This window comes from Synchiropus splendidus, chromosome 3, assembly GCF_027744825.2.
Source record: "Synchiropus splendidus isolate RoL2022-P1 chromosome 3, RoL_Sspl_1.0, whole genome shotgun sequence".
Lineage (NCBI taxonomy): Eukaryota > Metazoa > Chordata > Actinopteri > Syngnathiformes > Callionymidae > Synchiropus > Synchiropus splendidus.
The window spans coordinates 19848400-19869817 of NC_071336.1; the positions used below are offsets into that span (position 1 = coordinate 19848400).

General features: G+C 43.4%; 2 protein-coding genes across 4 annotated transcripts; both read left to right on the top strand.

Moving 5' to 3' along the window:
* Positions 1–334: 334 nt before the first annotated feature.
* Positions 335–1628, top strand: LOC128756361 (uncharacterized). The gene is made up of 2 exons (XM_053860808.1): positions 335–412; positions 709–1628. Exon 2 carries the CDS (start codon positions 711–713, stop codon positions 1338–1340), a length of 630 nt encoding a protein of 209 aa, XP_053716783.1. The 5' UTR covers positions 335–412; positions 709–710; the 3' UTR covers positions 1341–1628.
* Positions 1629–9889: 8261 nt separating this feature from the next.
* Positions 9890–21173, top strand: rnf32 (ring finger protein 32). 3 transcript variants are annotated; one of them, XM_053858372.1, is made up of 7 exons: positions 9890–10010; positions 13687–13930; positions 13994–14136; positions 15133–15290; positions 15684–15792; positions 19224–19391; positions 19668–21172. In XM_053858372.1, the coding sequence occupies exons 1-7, from the start codon at positions 10008–10010 to the stop codon at positions 19890–19892; spliced, it is 1050 nt and encodes a 349-aa protein (XP_053714347.1). In that variant the 5' UTR covers positions 9890–10007; the 3' UTR covers positions 19893–21172. The 3 variants fall into 3 exon arrangements, with proteins under 3 accessions (XP_053714347.1, XP_053714346.1, XP_053714348.1); XM_053858371.1 differs by having other exon boundaries at positions 9911–12570; positions 19668–21173; XM_053858373.1 differs by lacking the exon at positions 9890–10010 and adding an exon at positions 12579–13154.
* The last annotated feature ends 245 nt before the right edge of the window (positions 21174–21418 follow it).

Genomic DNA, 21418 nt, shown 5'->3' on the forward strand with positions numbered 1-21418 from the left:
GGGAGCATAAACCTCCATCACCCTGGGTCAATCATCTGGATCACTTCCAAAACTAATTCATTTGCTCATTGTTCCATTTCATGTACCGCCTGAAAATTTCATCTAAATCCGTCCATAACTTTTCAAGTTATTTTGAACACAGAAGGAAAGACACAGCAGCGCCGTTGAAAACATAACTTCCATGGTGGAGGTAACAGTAGCAAAGCACTTGAGTAGAGTGACTGACAACCTCAGTGGCTTCTCCATTAAAATATGATGATGTCACGATGATGTCACAACATTAAAGAGCAGATGTTATATAGAAGGTTCAGAAGGATCATCCTTTAATGGTCTGCTCTGGTAGTGATGGTGTATAGCTTTCTGTTTTGACTACGAACCAGACACAGTGAGGCCAGATTCAGGGCACTTTGGTGTAAGTTCAATGATACGTATACAAGCAGCTTCATGAAAGTAGTCCATTTTGTTTTTACCCACTAGAGAAATGGCTGTTATGTTGAGTTACATTTGGCTAACGGCTGCATTTGAATCCATTCTCAAATCCAATCATGAAAGTCAGAATACCAACATTTTTAATTGCTTCTTGGTCACGCTTGAATGCTAAAATGTACGCATAAATATGAGAAGCCAACTGAGATAAGCCTGGAGACACATGTGCATGTCTGTTGGCTCAACTATGTAATTGAACATCGACTGTTGTGTATTCAACAGCCATGATGGAAGAAGCGGAAGTGCAAGGAGCTGTAAGGCCAAAAAAAATGCAAGCCCAGCAACATGCAAGTGCAGACGACAGAAAACAGAGAAGCGACTCTGGAGGGAAAGCGTCCGGTAACAAAAAGTCAAATTTCAAACCCAAGGAGAGCAACATTAGACCAAACCTAGCTAATGCTAATGCGAAACTCAGAGCCCAGCTAGCAGAATCGAAGCGTGAGCAGTATAAGCTACAATGCAGGGAGTACATGGCCAAGAGAAGAGCCGGCGAGTTCAAGTTCCACCTGAAGCAGCTTCATGGTAAGTACTCCTTCTCCGTTTTGGAGTCTGAGAGAACCATCCTGGAGCTCAAGGAGCAGCTGGAACAGGCTCGCAACGAAAACCTGATCAGTCAGACGGAGAACGAGGAGTTGAAGAAGAACAACAACCTGTTTGTTGAAATGCTGGAGAAGGAGCAAGCAGAAAACAAGAACATGGCAGCCAGAATGGAGAAGACGGAGGAGCTGAAGGTCGAGCTGGAAGAGGCAATGCAGAGAAAGCAGAAGGAGTGGACTCAGAAATCTGCCTGCCTCAACACTAAAATGGAAGAACTTGAATTAAAATTACAGGAGTTATTGAAGAAGCGAGGCTGAGTTGATAAGAAAAGGATCAGCCTTCATACCGACTCAGGATTATTGATCGATTGAAGGTCCATCACAGGAGTTGATAAGCTAAATGAGAAGCCCAACAATCCACCACACCACTGGTCTGAACACTGACGCGAGGATCCACACAGATCACCCGTTTTATCCTGAATGTGTTCCTGTGTTAAGTGTGTCACAGGATTGATTTCCACCAATGTTCTTCCCTACACTCACAATGTTGGTATTGTACCAACTGTGCAACACATTTTTGTTGAATCTATGTCGGAATAAAGACGACTGGAGAAGCTTATGATAGTAGCAATATTGCTTTACTTAGCACCATGCAATAGTCAAAGTTTTGTGACAGTTTAGGCAAACTTTGAATGAGGATTCATAACGTGTGACACCATCAGACACACGTCTGTCGTGAAGCCCCTTACTTAGCTTTAGCGTAGTGATGTTCCTCTTTAACAGCCATTTTATGTTTTTCAATTGTTGAGGCGAAGGAACAGTTCAACTAAAACCAACAGGTGAAATTTGTGGCCTCCATTTTTCCTGAATTAATCCAAGTGTGACTGTAAACATGTGCCTTTGGCAGCAACTCCAATACTCTCGGTACAGCAAAAAAAACAAAGCCAAATGGCGGGTGGAAAAACACCTCAAACAATACCAACTTGTCTGAGCGAAATGATTAGGCTAAATCACATTTGTATGGCCAAATCAGCTTAAAACGAGGAACGTGTATTGCAGGGAGCATAACAAGAGTGATTGAAGAGGGGCTTAAGAAATACCAAGAGTCTGACCGAACAACAAATAGAAAGGCCTCATTATGTGTTTTCAGGTTAATGTTCTATCTTTCTGTCCATTATCTGCTACTTATGCAGGATAAAGTCTCAGTGCCTGCAAACCTGGCTCCCTCAAAATCCCCTTCCACCTCAGAGGGACTGTCTTGTTTATCAGCTTTGTTGCTGGACATCCTCCGTCCAGACTCCACCAGATGAGACGAGTCGATATCACAGAGCAGTTTCTATATTTCATGTACTGTTCTTGACATATTCAACAACACTGTCATCCTTCTCAGTGACACCCTCAGAAGGCCCATTTATGCTCAACGTTACGCTGTGGGGGGGCAGTGTTGCTGCTGCTACCTGATATGTAGCTCAAATGAAGAAGACAACATTGGCGGAAATTCTCCATCCTCCACTCGTGATGTTTTACGGTCTGACCGACCACTGCCTCCTACAATACTGCCTCCGTTTCGTCCTTTGTCATACTTCTTCCACAGCCACCAGGTTTGTTTTGGAGAGTGTACTTGTCATAAACTTTGGCTCGAGGCTGCTCCCCCATGTAGATGTATTGGTAAACAGCAATACCAACTGAAAAAACGCATAGAGGTAAGTGAACAATGACAGTAGCCATGTTAAAAACGGATGGGTACTATGGGAGTTTTTAGTCTTCCAGGTGCATGTGCTATAACATGGCTGGAGTTTTTTCCTTCACTTTGCTTTAGACCAAACCATCAGCTTGAGGGGTGCCTTTCTAAACTGGCTCTCTGTATGTGCTTATCTAAATATACAACCCCTGAATCCCATGAACAAGCTGAGTAGAACTGATGTAAGGATGGACCTTAAGAGCCACAGAGTCACTCCACACGCTGCAGCCTCTTTCCTGCTTTGCTCTACCTGTCAGAAACAGAAAGCTAATGCACTAATTTGTTCAGTAAATATGTATTTTGTGCAATTTGGGCAAATTAATTTGAGTTTGAGACAACTGAAGAAGTCACATATTACAATGTTTTTGTTGTTGATTTGTCTTGCTAAGTGATTACTGTTTTGCACCTTTATTTTTAAACAGAAAAAAAAAACTCTTGTACATTTGTCCAGCTGAGCATTTGGGCTGATGGTGACATGCCCCCAGTCTTAGGTCAACCTCTTCATTCAGCGACAGCAGCAGGCAGTAACTTCATCTCACTCACATCACCTCCGTCAAAAGGTGTGTCTGTTTACAAAACCCCAGCAAACGCGACACTTAGCTGGCCGGCTGGCTACAAAGCCTCAGTCGAGTGATCTGGGACTGGCACTGAAAGATGAAAGCTCAAACCTGCGTCTGGACGATGCTCTCATCAGCCTGGACGTGGACAGATGCGAGAAAGCGCGGCATAGTGGGGACCTGCCGGAGATGGTGGGGGTGAGAATCCCCAGAGAGTTTGGGTGAACTGACTTCATACTGGTTTGATACACTTTGATATGCACCCTCCACCTGAGCCCAGACTGAGTCTAGGGGGCGATGAGCAGAGACTTGTCAGGCGCTTTATAGGATGCGCCGTTTGTTTATTAATCACTAGGTTCTGTGATGTGTCTCTCATCGCTCCAACAGGTATAATTAAGCTTTAAAGGGCATGAGAGTCTTGATGTGTCTGCGATTCATTTTGTTTTATCTCCTTGTTGCTTTTGAAGTGGCTGCTGCGTGGCTGAGGTGTGAGCGTGCGTGCATGTGCATGTACACAAGGTGAGTAAATCTCCATGGTCAGAGCTTCCTAATACAAGAATTTGTCTGTGGTTGCATGACCGTCCAACTGTCTGCCGACACGCCAGCCTGTTTGGCCTGACACGTCTTGTTGAGCCTCGGCGAATCCAGGAGTGACAGTTCAAAGGTTGTCAGGTTCTGATGCTCAGGTATTTTGCTGCTTGTATGACATCTTGGGTTCCCGGCATCCAGCTGGGACGGCCTGTTTTTCAGCACGATAGTGTGACAGTCATGGCAGTGTAAATAGAGCTGTTGTGGCTGAAGTAAATCAGACTGACAGGGCTGGTCAGTCTCTCTGTTTACCACCATTATTGTTGTTGGCTTTTTTTTTCCATCACAATTTACATAAAGTCAAGGTTAAAATTCTACATCCGAATGAGTCCAATAACTCCGGTCCCAGAACATCGTATTGGATGTAATATTCACCACAATACAAGCCACGTGTTTGAGCTAATAGGTTATTGGTTCTTTGAGTTTTTAATTTAAAAGGAAAGGTGAGTATGGCTACACTTTTAAAACTAGATTTCAAGTCATTGTGGTTTTGTGATCCATTGATTATATTAGGTGCCTTTTTGAAAAGCTTCATTCAAAAATGTTCATTCATATTTTAAAGTTATATTCCTCAAGAGTGAGGTGGAATCCCCTGATATTGATTTCGGTTGTCACGTGACACGTGTTGAGTGCTACACCTCTGAGGAATGTAAATAAAGCCTCTCGCACGTCAACAATTCTTCTCATGTCGCCTTCAAATATAGTAGAATTTCCCTGACACTCCCTCCTTTCTGGAATCTCGTAAAGCTGAGATGAGGACTATCAAAAAAGCCGTCATTGCCTGTAAGTGGGCTAAGCCGTCCCCACCGTCTGATGTGTGTCTTGTTGCATGTGACTGTCTGTCAAAGCAGCTTGGGTGTGGAGAGAGGAGACACTCACCTGTTTGCTTTGGCGCTGCAGAGTCTGCAGGCAAACAGCCAGCAGTCTTTCACCTCTCCTGACGGATCTGTGGGCTGTGACCCCCTCACATTCAAGGGAGCAGATGTAAGTCCCGCAAAATTGTTTTCGATGCATTCAAGAGGGCAGGACCTCATGCAGAGAGGGAGAGAGAGGTGGCTTGACACTCTTTTGAATGACGGCAGAGAGAGAATCGCTTGGTAGGAAGGAATGAAGCAGCAATGATTTATTATTTTTTTGAGAGGACACTGATACAAGTACAAATACAAATCGTCTAAATGCCTCATTGCAATCTTAAATTTGAAATACTATAGAATAAAACGATGGGATCTGTGTGACATCTACTGATAAAACACATGATCAACTCAAGTTTTCTAAGGAAAACTTTACAAGGTAAATGTTATTCAGAGAAGGAAAGGCACGCTAAAATAAAGACATTTTGTAAAGATTTGTAAGGTGATGTTTATAATGATAAAATACATTTTAGTGTAAAACCTCTGTAAAGGTGCCTCTACTCATGAGAGCATAGTTCTGACTCTAATAATCTAATAATCGGCCTTATTTTTCATTGTTATTATTTGTTTTCTTAGCTTCATCTGTGTGTTTGATGGATCTAAGACCTCTTTGTATCGATGAATAACATTGTCTCTACGTCATCCATCCATTTTCCCCTCCTTATTCGTTGGCGGTTTTTAGGGGAAGCAACCAAATCAAAGAGGCGCAGACTTCACTCTGCACAAGAACCTCCTCCAACTCTTCCAGGGAATACTGAGGTGATCCTGGGCAAACTCAGACACAAACGAATGACGTCCTACCTGGTGGATATGCCGGCCCAAAACTTGAGATGACCACAGTCCATTCTCTGTGTTCTCTCAAAGTAGAGGAGCAATGGTTCTACTTTGAGTCTCTCCCAGATAGCTGAGCTCCTCATCTTAACTGTCAGGAGAATCCAGCTTTTGAATCGCCTTTATGGGGAGATTGTTCTCTCCGTCACTACCCAGGGTTTATGACCACAGGGCAGAGTCGGAATGTGAGTGCTTGGCCTATTAGCTCAGCTCTTTCTTCAGTCGTTTGGCGTGCGCCGTTCTGTCTAGCAGTCACATGCTCTTTCACTCACTGCAAGACCTTGAACTCCTGCATGTGGGGCAGTAGCTCTGCTCTTGTTTAAAATAAATCAATAACAACAACAATAATAACTTTGGAAACAGGTTGGCTGGACTGGGTGTCCAGGCCACTGTGAGCTCCATCTTAAGTCCTCTGTGGCAGATTGAAGCTCAAAACCAGTATTATTTAACAGTGCTAGAGTGGTAGGCATAAATATAAATAAGATGCTCAGCAGACAGCAGTGTTCTGCTGCAGATTTTTCTCCTGTATGTGACAAGGTAGGATCTCTTTATACGACTGCACTCTCAAAATGTAGGAGAATAACAGAGAATAACATAACAGTTATTCAGTCTTTTAAATACCTATTGCACTGTATGTTTAAGATCCTATATGGGAAAAATCTATTTAATAATGCCATATATTAAAAAAAGTTAAATATAAATAAATAAATATAAAATAAAATCTTTTTAAAAAATGGCTAGATCCAAAGCGTTCTAAACGTGACACTCAAGTCAAATTAAAAATGGCGTCGGCCATGATTCCACCCCTGCTCAGTTAAACATGGATTCACCATGTCATTATATATGGGGCGGTGGGCGGAGACAGCAGGGGTCCTGTGTAGACACGGAAAGTCCCCAATTACGTGGTAATTCTAGAGAGTGGTTGTGATATTTATTCTTATTCCCCAAAGAACTTGGCATTTATGAGAAGCAGCACCAACACATTCCCCAGCGCCGGGGCAAACTTCAGGGCTCCTGCATTCATTCAATCAGATGAAAACGCTGCTGCGGCTGATTTATGGTGGAGTTTGGAGAGAAACTATTGTAAATTATTTCACCTTGTCCCTTAAAAATGGAATGAGTGAATTATTTTTTGAGGTCGTCTGCGAGATTGATGGGTGTTGAGAACGTCGGTCAGTGTGAATATTGTACATCAGTCTCATTAAGAAGGAACATATTGCATGAAATCACCAATAAAAGGAAATTGTCATTTATTTTTTCAACAGCGACGGATACACAAAGACGACTGGTCCAGCTTCACACGCGTGATTTGACCTCTCACCGTGTGTATGGTAGATAATGAGACAGAATGACCATCAGTTGCAATGGCTGTGAGACGCAGCAGGAACGGCAGGATTTTCAAGTGCGTATGCTTTCACAGTGAACCATTTATTCCCATTATGGTGCTCTATTTCCAGCTATTCTGATGGATTCAGCTCAATTATTGTCCATTATGGAGAAAGATGGCCGCACAACAGCCCGGCTTCTGCAGAACTGACCTTACATCACGGCGTCAGCTCAGGCTGTTTCACAAGGAAACACAAAGGTTACCTGGATGTTTTCCGTTATGATTGAAGTCCTGTCCTGAATCACATTTTTTTTGTAACCTTTGGCTGATCGTGAAGGGCCGAGCAAGAAAAGGAAGTATTTTTAAAATGACATTGCACAGGGGTTCACACAAGATATGTTGCTTTTCATTCTGATAACACTTTTTTTTTTTTTACTGTGAGTATACAAGAAATCTGAGCCCACGCTTGGTAGACTACCATCAAATCTTTTATCATTAGGATCAAGAAAAATCAGCTATATATTTTAGCAAATTATTATTTAAATTCTGAATACAGTTGAAACAGCTTTGTTATGGGACATCTCTTTTTTTCACTCAAGAAAAATAGTTCTCAAAGAAAACATACAATAAAATAACGTATTTGTTCTTGTTTTATTTGGAATGTGACATAACTGCACAGTGTAGTACAATATTTTTCATTTCATAATAATAAGAATTTCTTACTTTGTCGACTTTATGTGAAGCTGACAATGACTCATCCCGACAGATACTTGCCTCAACATATCCATCTATCAACTTTTTTCCTTTTAGCCACAGTTGAGCTGAGTCCCATGCAGCTGTAACTCAGAAATGACCTCCAGTTCTGCTGAGGTAATGTCAAGGTCCTTCAAGTCAAGAAAGAATCTCACCCCAGGATATTCCATGTCTACTCAGAGCCTCCTGTTGGTTGGACAAACCTGCAACACCTCACTACGGAGACACTCAGGAGGCAACCTGACAAGATGCCAGAGCCACTATCACTATTTGGTGGCATGGTTCAGGGAAACATTTTTATCCTTGTATCCTCGCTTGATCATAACCCACAGCTTGTAACTGAACATGCCGCACTGATCTGTTGATCTCACACATCATTCCTCCGTCACTTGTGAGCAAGATCGTAAGATAGTGGAACTCCTTTGCACAAGAAATGCAGAGAGCATAAATAAAAGCAGATGCCTTAAAAGGAAAATACTATAAGCACCACCAGGTTCAGGTCGGTGGTCCATCAAAGGGCGCAACAAACACACACACACACACTGCAGGAAGAACCCTGAGTGAGAACATAGAAACTCCAGAGAGAGGGCTGTGAGGATGCAGCACTTGCCACTGCAGCCTGTTTGCCCACCGATGTCACTCCTCTGCAATAATGAAGAGTAATGGATGGAACATGAGATGAGTTACCGATGTAGAGCATCATCTGTCACTTAGCCTGGGCCTGCTCACACCAGGGGTGAGTGGGCATGAAAGTCCCCGACTAGACACAAGGGACTGGACATGGTCCTCTCAATGCCACCGTACCCTCTTGTGCACATGAATCAAAATACTCAATCAATATGTTCTCAAGTGCTAATAAGGGCTGGCACATTTGGTGATATGTGAGCCCCTCCATCATTTCAACCGGCGCCGAGATTTATTGCAAATCCATTGTTAGGTCCAAAGTATGAGGTAATGTAGCACTTAGTAAATTAAGCGAAACCATAAGCCCTGATTTGTATTTCATTTACAAAAGACACGTCAAATCATTGGAGGCTCCATCTCCCTGATGCTGCAATGATAGCGCCGTGTTTCTAAACCCGCCTGACTCAGCGCTGGAGGAGCCGGCAACACAGGAGCGTTCAAGCCTCGACACGGCCCGGATCACTCTCAGGGACTCCAGGTGATTAAAGTCATGTTAGGGAGGCATTACGGGTCAGGTGGTCAAATAATCTGATTTCTGTCCCCGTCCACTGTCTCCTATCAAAGTGGTTGGTCTCATGCTCATCTCGCTGGCTGACATAATTGTGAATTAACCATTATGGGCTGCCCTCTCTCATCTGTATCTCACAGCAATTACTCATTTGACAACAAGCAAATATATCACATGGACACGCCGCCGCTTCATGACTGGAGACAGGCCACGCACCTGCACACACACACACACACACACACACACACGTTGAAATGCTTTATTTACTTAGCAACCCATTTATGGAAATTTGAGATATGACAATACACGCATGTCGATGATGAATTTAAACGTTGTCACTCTCTCTGGTTTATCATCGCCATGAAGTGGCAGTGAAGTGGCAGGTCTGCAGTCAGAAAATCTGAATAGGGCAGTGACACGGGTGAGACAAGAGCTGGGGCGTTTTTCTGAGCAACTGCATGTCCATCAGACCAGACACACTTTCCATTCACTTTTCATACGTTTTTTTTGGTTGCTGCCACACTCCTTCGTCTCATTTGAAAGCTTGCTTATGATGAAATCTTTCGCCAGTTGGTCATGGACATTGTCATGTCCGCACTCCATTTGACTGTTCTGTCTTTGTCTACTCTGTGTTGCTTCATGCTTTTATTTTGTTGCTCCTGTGTTTCCTCTTCCTTCTTTCCCTCCAGCTTTTCGAGTGGCACAGCTGTCGTGCACTTGATCATCAAGCCTCCAATGGATATCAACCCCTCGACGCCAGCTTGTGCCGCCAGATGGTTGCTTCACGTTCCTCCACGATTCTTTCCCAGTACGTGTAGTTCCTGGTCCACGTTCTGATTACGGTGCCTTTTGTTCTCCTTACTTGTTTATTTGTCTGTATATTGTCTCGTCTTTGTTCATTAAATTCTTAAATTACTTTCGTCTCCGTGCCTTTTGTCAACCAGCACACCTTGCACTTGGGTACAATCTTGAGTAGCCGTGGCAGACACATCTTAGCAGTCCTTACTTCACAAGCTCTCCAGTTTCCTTTCACTGTCTGATGCTCTCAGGTTGACTCTTGGCCGTGGTGTCAGTTCTGCAGAGAGATGGTGAGTGAAGAGGACACAAGTAGCATATTGGCTGTAGGTGGCGTCTCAACATGGGCAACAACCTATCGATTCATCTATCCTCTATTATTTTGCGTCAAAAGGCATCAGACTAACTTGCTCTTCCTCAGAAGACAATTTTTTATGTTGCTCCTATAACAACGAGAATACGTGCTGGGTTTGCTTTATGTCCCAATGTTATCAGCAAATATATAATAGAAGAGGTAGCAGAGATGAAGATGCTGAGGTTCTCTCTGGGAGTGAACAGGATGGATAGGATCAGGGAGCAGTAGATCAGAGGGACAGCACATGTCAGGTGTTTAGGAGACAAAGTCAGAGAGGCTAGATGGAGATGGTTTGGACATGTACAGAGGAGAGAGAGCCAGTACATTGGTAGGAAGATGTTGAGGTTGGAACTGTCAGGCAGAAGGTGGAGAGGAAGGCCAAAGAGGAGATTTATGGACGTGGTGAAGGAGGACATGAGGTTTGTAGGTTTGAGAGAAGAGGAAGCAGAGGACAGGGTGAGATGGAGGAGGATGATCCGCTGTGGCCACCCCTGAAGGGAGAAGCTGAAAGAGGAAGTTTTGAAAACACCTGAAAATAGATACTAGGTACTTTAAGAAAGTTAGCTTCTGTCGCTACAAACAAATATCTTACAGTCCTTAAAACCAGTTAGACGGAGACCAAGTATTTATTCAAGCGTTTAGCTCAGTTTTAGCTCAGACCTTTGCCCTTGCTGTGACTTCGGCTTGATCTGGGTACAACTGGACATACAGTGTGATCGGAAGGTGGCAGTAAATTCATGTTTATAACAACACAGTGAGTGCCATGCCTGTTGTACTTTTATGAATTGGTAATAGATTCTAACTCCACATTGCCAGAGACAGATTTCATCTTTTCAAAGCCATGAACGTCGCCCTTTATCTCAAGATGGAGGCCATTGAAGAACCAAACAGACTGTGGTATTTGGAATCAAAATATTTGGTGCCGTGTGATCAAAGTTGCCTTGGCTCACGTATGGTCCACCTCCAGTATGAGTCCTTTGATCCAGTCCTAAGCGTCAGATTGTACTGTTATTTTATACAAAGAATCAGATAAACATAAAAAGTCTTCAACAAAGCCATAAAGAAAGACAAACAGAGCTGATGTTGGAACCTAAAGGTGCCCACTGAAATCCAGCCCGATGACAGTTGGAAGAATGCTGGCTTCATCGAGGACTGGAGCATGGTCTCTGCCCTATCTTTTAAGCGTGATTATTTACTTAAAACAACAAACCGAAGCCCTGAGTCTGCCATTGTGAACGACAGGCCTTTGATTGAGCTCCAAGCGCACATTTTTAACTTATAAATTGTTCCACCTCTTTGTCTGGGGCATTAGCGGCAGTGGTCTGCGTTTTTCTTGTCCTAATCTCAAGAATGCAGCAGCCTCTTGAGAAGCTCAGGGGTTTCCTCCTCTCCCCGAGTCAAGTCTTCACTTTGTTTTCTTAGACGACTTCGGCAGATGGACAGGCCTCACCGTTACCCCTCTCCCCAGCCATCTGTTTTCACCAATTCTGGGAGAACACATCAAAGTCAATCAAGTCTGCAAAGCGTTTTGAGAGGCCTTGTGTGTGATAATTGAAGCAAACTTTTCATCGGCCTCACAAAAAAAAGAGAGAGAGAGACATCTTCTGCGTGTTTGTGTGCATGGTTTTCCATTTAGGGGTGACCTGGGAGGGATCCCTGAGCTCACAGCGCAGGTATGAGGAGCTTAGCTTTGTTCAGCGCTTATGCTGACGACAGCTCGGTGACTCACGCAGACGGTCCTCGCTTGGTCAGGTTCCAACAATCCCCAACAACTCCTGGCTGATAAAATAATCATTAGTAAGATGCCAACACGGAGAGAGAAGCAGTTCCCAGTATAGTTGTCACTTCATCTGTAGTATGTTAAATCCTGCATGTTGAAGGTTACGTTGGAAATATAGCCCAGGTTAATATCTTAAAAAAAAACATTACTTTGCAATAGAATGTTGAAATTTGAAAAAAAAATATTTTTGCTGAAAATAAAAGAACAAAAGTGTCCATAAAATAGGTGAAATAAAAATGATGTTGATGTATTTTAATGCTTTCCACTGTACAGTATTCTTATTCCAACACAACCAGTGTGAGGTTTAGTCAAAGATGGGTTTGATCAACATAACACAACCCATCAACTATATATGAATGTATGTAATTTTATTTTTACTACTGTATTAAACAGCTGAATATCAATTACCGGTCAAAATTCAATGAAATTCTGATATCTAAAGTCAATCCCATCTGCATCGAGTGAGGGACAGGTGACACCCTGGACAGATGTTCCTGTCTCTGTGTCAGAACAGCCACTCGCACAGACAGCAACTTGTAGATGAGCTGTGCTTTGACTTGTACATTGATTCACAATGCTTGACACGTTCAACTCAGTGTAGGGAAATCACAGCTCACTGTTCAACCAATCACCGGCGAGATTGTTGACTGACATTGGGGCGGTGCTTGTCGCCTAGCAGCCGCTCTAACACTCCGCTGATAGGATGGCGACACGGAAGGTTTGATTCTCCTTTTAAACTACATTCGTCTCGTATTAACAAACTAAAATATTAGTTTCAACTGCCGCAGTGAACTGTCGTTTTGGTGCTAAAAAAAAAAGCGTGACGTTAGCGGCTAATCGCTGCACACGTTGAGTGTTTTATCATCTATTTATTCATGTGAAATATTTCAATACTTGTTATATTAAGACCTGAGACCTGTGTTCGATGTCTTGACAGTGTCATGTACAGTGTATACATAGCCAGAAATACGTTTCATCATTATTAGAATGTTACAATATCCGTGTGAAGAAGGCGAAAAAAAACTCAAGAACAAAGAACGGAAGGCTTCTTTCCTTCTTCCTCTTTAAAGTGTCTGTAAACAAGTGAAATTCACAAGTTGCTTGTGTCTTCACGATCATCACTTGCGTGTTCAATATCGTCACAGATGTCAGATGAGAGATTACATTAAATCACTCATGAAGTTTCAGTCATTCTAAACTGTTTGGTTTTAATTTGACAACAACTATATCACAAATTAAGTCAAGCTTTTGCTTGGTACAAGCTAAAACTAATAATTTAAAGGTCATAACAGATGTGAATGGGTAAGGATTTGCAAGACAGCTTATACACACAACGGATGTTTTCTAAGAATCGCTGGCGTTTGCCAGACACCTGAGAGTCAAACTGATGAAAACCTTCAGCAGTGGAACGGGTTTGTGGCTCCTGACGTAAAACATATTTCTGTTTTGTGACCCTGTTTCCGATTAAACGACTTTTTCAGCTATTTTTAAAATCGGTTCGATCGGGCGTCGTTGAGTCACTGTCCCATGGGCCGTTACGTTTTATGGGAAGTGCCAACTAATAAAGAAAGTAGTGGGGTGGTAAAACGCAGTTCCAGAGAGGGCACCTTGCTATAAATGTCACCGGGTTGCTTTTTTTAGCGCATCAGAAATGACATCATGACTCTTTCCTTTGAAAAGTTCAGGTATCAGGAAAGGGAGGTTTAAAGGCAGCTGATACATTTGTTGACCCCATGACTCAACAGACACTGGGTTGAAATAAGTATTGTAGAGCGTCTTTACCCCCCGGTGCAATAATGAATGTAGCTCATTTGTCAATTTGGATGTTTTTCAGGGTTTGCCGTCTAAAAACAGCACTCGCAATTTGGTTTTCACCTCAGTTGCCTTCCAAGACCACATCAACCGGACCCTCTTTCTTCCGGATCTGTTGCTCTCCGACCCGTTGCACAGAAACAAATTGAAAGCACCCCGAACTTTGCGATTGAGAAATGAAGTGATGGTGAAGGAACATGTGGAGCTGGATCCTGTGGGTGACAGAGAATATGTCCTGGATGTGACTCCACCACCTTTAACTCTGGGTATCAACCTTGTTCATTTGTTTTGCATTTATTTATGAAGCCTGATGTCTCACCATCTTTTAGCTCAGAGAGTGGGTTTGGTGCCCGCTCCTCCCGAGCGTCTGAGCGAGGATGAGTGGAGTCAGGTGAAGAGCCGATCGGTTCAGGAGCGTGAATCAGAACATCCTTGCGCAATATGCAAGGAGGCGTTTCATCTGCAGCCACAGGTGCTCCCCAACACTCCCAGTCACTCACACCAAGACACACCCTTCCTCCCCAGCATCGCCCCGCTGCCGCATATAATCTGTGTAGACAACTGTACAAATTTACCCGCAGTGCTTCAGAACTCAGCTGTGACGTCAGCATGTAGCAATCAGTCTGCTACTGTGAGGGTCATTTGCGCCCTTCTGACCCACTTTGAGATTCCAATTGACTGAAGAATGCTGGAAAAGACAGTCACACAAAGAATGGTTGCCGTGGATACGTGTAAATATTAGTTCTTCTGCGAGAAAGAAAGGTCCATTTACCGGCAAATGAAAGTGGAATGTGGTCATCTTTGTAAACTGGTTGAGCGCTGCCAAAGTATTAAATGCGAGTTCATGCAATATTGAAAATAGACAGGTTTTAATGTAAAATATAATATGTCACCGCCATTGTAGGATAGAATTCGTGAATGGCTCTTTTACTTTAGCATTCACCTGGATGCTTTTCGTACATCGCTGAATAGTAAGCTGTCAGGGAGGGAAAGTCTCAGTCAGATCTGAGCTTTGGGAAATAGTGCACAGCGGGTGGCCATTCACTGGTGATGGAGAGTGCTGAGCAGGCTAAAGACAATGGGAAATCACTTACCCCCCTGCGTCTGGAGACTTCTGAGTAAACTGCAGTTGTCTCTTTTCAGACAGCACCATTCAGCCTCACAGGTAGAGAAACCAATGCTCCTACTGCCAAGTGTCCCACCAGGAGTCATGTTGATTCCCTCCAGCCCTTTAGCAAATAAGACTTGGATACACACTTTCACTCATGTGCCTGAATACACATCGACGTAAAGCTCACAAATACCTGCGACGCATGAGGGCAGGCGGTTGCCGGGCGCGCACAGTTCAAACTGGAAACTGTCTCCATTCAGAAGAGTACTGTCATGTCAGAATAACGCTGCTAAACATGGTTAACACCTGGATAGAACAGAAAAGAAGTCTGATTCTTTTTACTTCCTCCTATTTCAGGTGCTGCTGTCTTGTTCCCACGTGTTTCACCGAGCCTGTCTGCAGTCCTTTGAGAGGTTTTCAAGAAGAAAGTGCTGTCCCATGTGTCGAACAGAGCAATATGAAACAAGGGTGATCCATGACGGCGCACGTCTTTACAAACATCTGTGCGCAACCAGGTGACAATCTGCAAAATGGCATTCCCACGAAACTCACAAACGCTTGGGAATTAGCATGACCTCTCCTTACTTGAGAACAAAACTAAAAGATCCATGAAGACGATGGTGTTTCCAAGGTCGCTAGAGACTTGTATAATCAGTCATCTTTCTCTGAGAACTCTAGGAGCCAGTCTGAACTCATGTTTGATGTGCAAAATGTTGTACATCCTTCAGTTTGAAGTTCATAATTTAGCTTCCTTCCTCCAAGGTGTCTATTGCTATGTGCACAGATGAGCCAGTTAATATACTTTTTATTTGAATAGAGGGTTAAATGCCTGAAATTTGGGATTGTTGCCAGTGCGATCAATTCTAAGAACATCAGTCCTGGATTTATTGAGGTTTAATAACTTTCAGAATTCAAGCCTGCTGGCGAGGACACGCTGCCCGGAAGAGGTTCCATGAAATACGGAAAACTGTCTGCCCCAAAGACAAACAACTAAGGCGGAAATTCTTGGAAGAAAAGGTGAGTTTTAGACTTCGTTACAGAATAGCATATTGTTTTTAATTGAGCTGAAAGTCTCCTTCATCAGAGTACATTCAAGCGTGACATTCTTCGGCTGTGTAATCGGTCAAACATAGATGGGGCAAACATCACTTCTGAAGAGTGGAGGCTGAGAGGTTTCAGGGACTCTCTGACCCCAGTTTTAACCTCCAAACAGACTTCACCTGCTGTCACCCTCTTCCTACGCCTTTGATGCTTTGTGAATGAACTCTGTTTGTCCACTTGTACAGAGAGATTTGTGTTTAAGTCAAACAGCGTGCAAATTCCATGACTTGATGTTACGTTGGTTCAGATTAGGTCTGTCCATTTCCTTTTCATGAAAAAGACGTAAGAAAAGCGTGTTCTGGTTCTTTCATTTCTAAAATCTACATTTATCGCATGTGTTAGAGAAATGCAGTTGCGTTACTATTGTTTTTGAGAATTTGAACTCTTTATTTTCTGTTGCTGAGGCTTTGGTGGGGGGCTACACCTCAGCCCAGCTACGTCAGGTGGACGTGACTTACTTGGCTGCTTGTTGTAGTTGCACCACTTTTCCATCTTAATTTCAATGTGTACTACGTGTAATCTGATGTAGGCATGGTCCGTATTTGGTGGGTAAACCCCCGGCCCCAAAACGGAATATGGCTTTGGACAATTTTAGCCATGGAGGCCTGATTCATATGTGCTGGATTCTCTGCCCTGATGCAGATGTAGGGTGACCTGAAGATATGTCTGTAGGTCATTAAAATGGACCAGGTGATGCAGAGAGTGACGGAAGGTTGCCACCTAGTGAACCTCCTTCACCCCAGTGTTGGTCAGCGCCTGCTTCACTGCGCTAAATCTGCTTTTCTCCTCATGCCTGTGTGTAATTCATCACTGTGTGTGACCAATAAGATAATGCCCAGTGACTTTGAAACATTCCAAACATTTGTGTCCAGTGTCGTCAAGTCTCAGATTCCATATAGCGAAACATGTAATCATACAAAGTGCTTTTACGCGTCACGGAGGCTGATAAAGCAAAAGTGGCAAGTCCGTGAGATCGTAGTGTCCGACCCCTCCCCCTGTCGGCGTCCATCATCTGCCCTATAAACTGTGCCTTCGCATGTCGCGTGAACAAAGGAACCACATGTACGGAGCCAATTGACTCGGGTTGGAACACACTAGGCCACGTGGGGTCGACATGCGAGTCATGGACGACGTCTGTCACTTTACATTCTGTGAGTGTGATTCAGCAGTTGGTGGGTGGTCATGAGATTGTCTGGTATCTTTTGTCACTCTGGGGATGATCTTCAAGAGCTGCACGCTGAGCACCAAGGCGCTGACAGCTCTGATTGACTTGATTTTCAAGGGCAAGACTTATTTGCTTAGCTGACTGTAATGCAAACAGGCATGTTAGTGCTGGGCTGGGACCTGTGCGGGGCAGAGGAAGCCATTCTCTTCACCGTAGCAGGAGGCAGCAACGCTTGTTTGTTCCACAGAAGCACAGGTGTTCGCTGAAGAGGACACGAACAACAGACAACAGCATTTTCAAAACGTCTTATCGGCCGATCTTCTCCTCCAGCTTTCATTTTTGTTTACGCTTTGCAGTTTGGACCATGAGTCAACACGTTACGGGGACACCATCGACATCTAGATGGATTGCTGTGAGATAACCCTTAGCCGGTGTCTTGCTCCCTCCCTCTCAAGTCCTCTCGTGTTCGCGACAGCTCTGGTGCGAGGCAAAGTTCACAGTAGGCCTCACTGTTTGTCTTGCCTGTGGAAAAGTCAGCCAGGCTCATAAAGGCCTACATCCCAATGCTGAACTGCTGTTTAATTAGTGATAAAAGTCCTTGTTGTAAACCAATTCTGATGTCACCGCGACTGGCTGAGAGGATGAGACAAACGTCAGAGTGCTAGTTTGTCTAAAAGGTTTGATCCAATAAGTGAAGAAGATACAGCATAACAAAGCTTTTAATACTTTGTTTTTCAATGCTGTTTTTAATACTTTCTCCGATCAAACTCCTGAGTATAGTGGCACAGGTATGTTCATGGTAACACTGCGACTCTACAGTGCAAAACACTGTGGCATAAACACTGCTTTAGGTTTTCCCAACTGTGATGTGCTTGGGAGGCCCAGTTATGAGCTAGTATCTTTTTGCTGCTGTTGGTTTAACAGTGTTGGGGCCAGTAGAAGTAACATCCGACTTACGACCTGCTCGACTTGCGTCCACCCGTACTTACAACTAAGGCCAGCAGATGCACGTAGCAGCCTGGCAACGCGTACAACAGTTACGGCTGTAAACAGCTTGCTATATAATAGTATTCAACAGATAAAGTTGCTTAAAAACGCAACAGATTGACATAGTATTACCGATAACCCTCGCATCTGGCATTCGACTTGCGTCCAATCTGACTTACAACCGGATGGTCGGAACCGATCCTGGTCATAAGTCGGATGTTACTTGTATGTGTACTCCTGACTTATTCTAGAGCAAGGGTGTCCAACCCTATTACAAATTCAGTTTCTGCTACTTGAGTTGAAATTTTAAACACAGTCCAGGTAGCTCGCTGAACAATGTAAATATGTATTGAAGTGTCTTTGACCGTATATAAGAGTTCATCTGTATGCGCCACTTAAACAAGCCAATTTTAGTTTCTAGCTTCTCAGGGCTTTGTGCACCTTTTATACACCTTTTTTTACTCACACTCACTAACTTGAGGAAACAAAAAAGTAATTCATTAAATAAAAATTTATCACAGCAAAAGCAACAAATATCGATGCATTCGCCAACATGAAGCTGCAAACATCTTGAGCACTCAGGCACATGCTTTTCAGTTTCATCTTGCACTGCTGCAAGTTATCCCTAAAATTAGTTTCTGTGACACGACAAGATTTTACGTCGTGTAGGCCTCCAGTTGTCATCACACTCCGACACTGTTGGTCACTGCCTTGGCGCTTTCAACAGCTTCACTCCAAATTGTTGCCATCGATCATTTTTTCTTCAAAACAATGCTGTCATGAGTCTTACTATCAAGATGCATTGGAGGTGAGTGGGCCACTCAGGCCAAGTTTGGCCCCTAAGCCTTGACTTTGACTCATCAAAGAGAGTAAGGAGGCAATTTTGTGGGCATCTACACTGTCACAGACATGAAGTCGTGCTGCTGTGTTTGTCGGGGTTGATCAGAAGAGGAGTCGATCAAACAATTGAATCTGAAAATAATCTGTGAATGTTTTGATACATAATCTCTCTCTTACTCTTATATGAATTTATATAGGACAGATTTAGTCCATCGGTCAAAGAAAACAAAAAAACTAAAAAAATTAAGCTTCCTGGTTTACAACTATTGTGCCGCAGATATGACTCTACGCACTCCTGACTGTTGTCATACGTCTGACAAACCTTTGTGTCAATGAAATGATTTCTTGTCATCAGTTGCAGGAACTGAATGACTGCTTCGTCCTGAACCTTCACACTGACACGGATGCTTTCCTGAGTGAAATCGACCAATCGCTGTCATCCAGCCGGCGGATTTTCCAGCAGCTGGAGAGAAAGTTGAGTCCTGAACTGAATGAGGAGGACTGGGCGAGGCTACAGAGCCAGGTCAGAACCAACTGAGCCCACTACTATCGCCTTAACTTATCTTGATCATCCTTCTTAACCCATCCATGAACCTCAGCAATTCCTCCTTCCTCTTCTCCTTTGAAACCTCAGAGCGCTTTTTCAGCTCTGTCTCCTGTTTGTCGAGTAATGGAGGTGTAATTTCATCAAAGGCAAATAGATAGCATATTGATCATTCAATTCAGAGTCATTAAAAGTGGGTCACATCTTTTATTCGGGTTGTTGCCTGATTACCTCACCGTTTCCCCTGTCCTACAGGTGATGAGCCGCGGCGTGTGGGAGTGTCCAATCTGCCTGACTGCTCTGTGCAGCCTCCCTGAAACAGAAGCCGATGGATCGAGCCACAGTCAGAGACGCACCGCTCTCCTGTCCTGCTCTCATCTCTTCCACCAGCACTGTTTAGAGGCTCTGGAAACCTTTGCTGGAGCCAGGAGACCCTCCTGCCCCCTCTGTAGGTCAGTCTACCATAGGAGACTCATCTAAACCCGGTAGACTGAACCTCTAAAAACCATACAGTAGAGCTTGACTTGCACCAGAGGAGACAAATCATTACGTCCTGGACTGGATGAATAGAGAAGAACTGAACATCAAGAGTGAGCAGGACTTGGCAACTCTTGGATTAATGCTATGTAACAATGTAAACGTGCTTCAGCTTCTGCTGTCTGCTCTCTGTTGTGCCCCTACTACAACACTACAACAGCCCTCGTCTCCTCGACCGGGAAGAGGTTTTCAATCTTTATTTGCTCCAACTATACTAGGCTTCATATTTACCGCATGACATTGTCGCTTGTCACAATTTCAGGATAAATGATACATTCTTGTGACAAGTGTATAGATTTAGATTGCTGGCAGCCTCCTGCAGAAAAACAGCATGGTAAGTTCAGGCTCTCCTGGGCAACTTGGAGTTTGACTCATGCTTTGAAAGAGTCCTGGTTCAAAAGTCATGACGAGTGGTAACCAAGTGCGGACACATGATCGGATAACTATAAATGTTTTATCATCCAGTGCAGCTGACTCGATTTTGTGAGTCATTTATTAAGCCGTTCTCATTGATTCTAGTTGATGGACTTAAAGTGAGAGTGAATTCTTGTATACATGAAACAAAATCCACTTTTTTTTTTTAAGTTTTATTTCCAAACGCACAAAACATAAAAAATAACGCTGTCCACTGAGCAAACTGACAAATACTAAAAAAATGTACATTCACAAAACATACTAAAAATGACATGCAGCGTCCCATTTTGCTGAAACTCACGACAGAGATGTGCTGCAGAAACGACGACGATTGTGATCATTTGTTAGCTCTACCTGCATTCTCCTGCAGTTTGCATATATTCTGTATGTAGCTGCAAGAACGGTGGTTGAACAACAAAACTCGATGCAGCACAAGCCTTCTGTGTAGTTTTCAGTATTTATTGAATGCTTGTTTAACTTTACGTTCCATTTTGATGGAAGATCCACCTGAATTAGATCTTTGGTCCTCGCTTTAAAGAACTTTGACTTCAACTGGAACATGCACCTCCACTGTACACTACATGACTTTGAAGATGCTCATGGACTTCAGGCTTCACAAATGACTATTGGGAGTTGACAATATGTCGGCAGCTATTGTTCCCAACATTTTCTCACGCCTCAATTGTCAAGTAAAATAAATCTATTTCCATCAGCCTAAATGATAGTTTGTTCCAGTGGTTGTACATTTTGCATCATACCTGAAGTTCATTTAATCTTTGAAGGTTAAAGAGTAGGTTTACATCACTCTTAAGTTATGTTTGTTTGCCGTTTTCTGAAGTCAAGCCTTAGTCCTTAACACCAGTCTAGAGTGAGTCACACAGGACAGTCATGTTGTGTCGGTTGACATCAGCCATCGAGTTGTGGTCTTTGTACCTCAGCAACAATTGAAGGCAAACAGCAACATTCACTTTTTTTTAAAAGGGAAAATAAAGCATAAAATGCCAACCCCAAAAAAAAACGTCACATTCAACACATTGACGGCACATGACGTCTAC

Coding starts and splice junctions, on each gene's coding strand:
- LOC128756361 (XM_053860808.1), top strand. CDS start 711: ATGATGGAAGAAGCGGAAGTGCAAGGAGCTGTAAGGCCAAAAAAAATG.
- rnf32 (XM_053858371.1), top strand. Junction 14,137..15,132: donor CGTTTCATCTGCAGCCACAG/GTGCTCCCCAAC, acceptor CTCCTATTTCAG/GTGCTGCTGTCTTGTTCCCA. Junction 15,793..19,223: donor GGAAATTCTTGGAAGAAAAG/GTGAGTTTTAGA, acceptor TCTTGTCATCAG/TTGCAGGAACTGAATGACTG.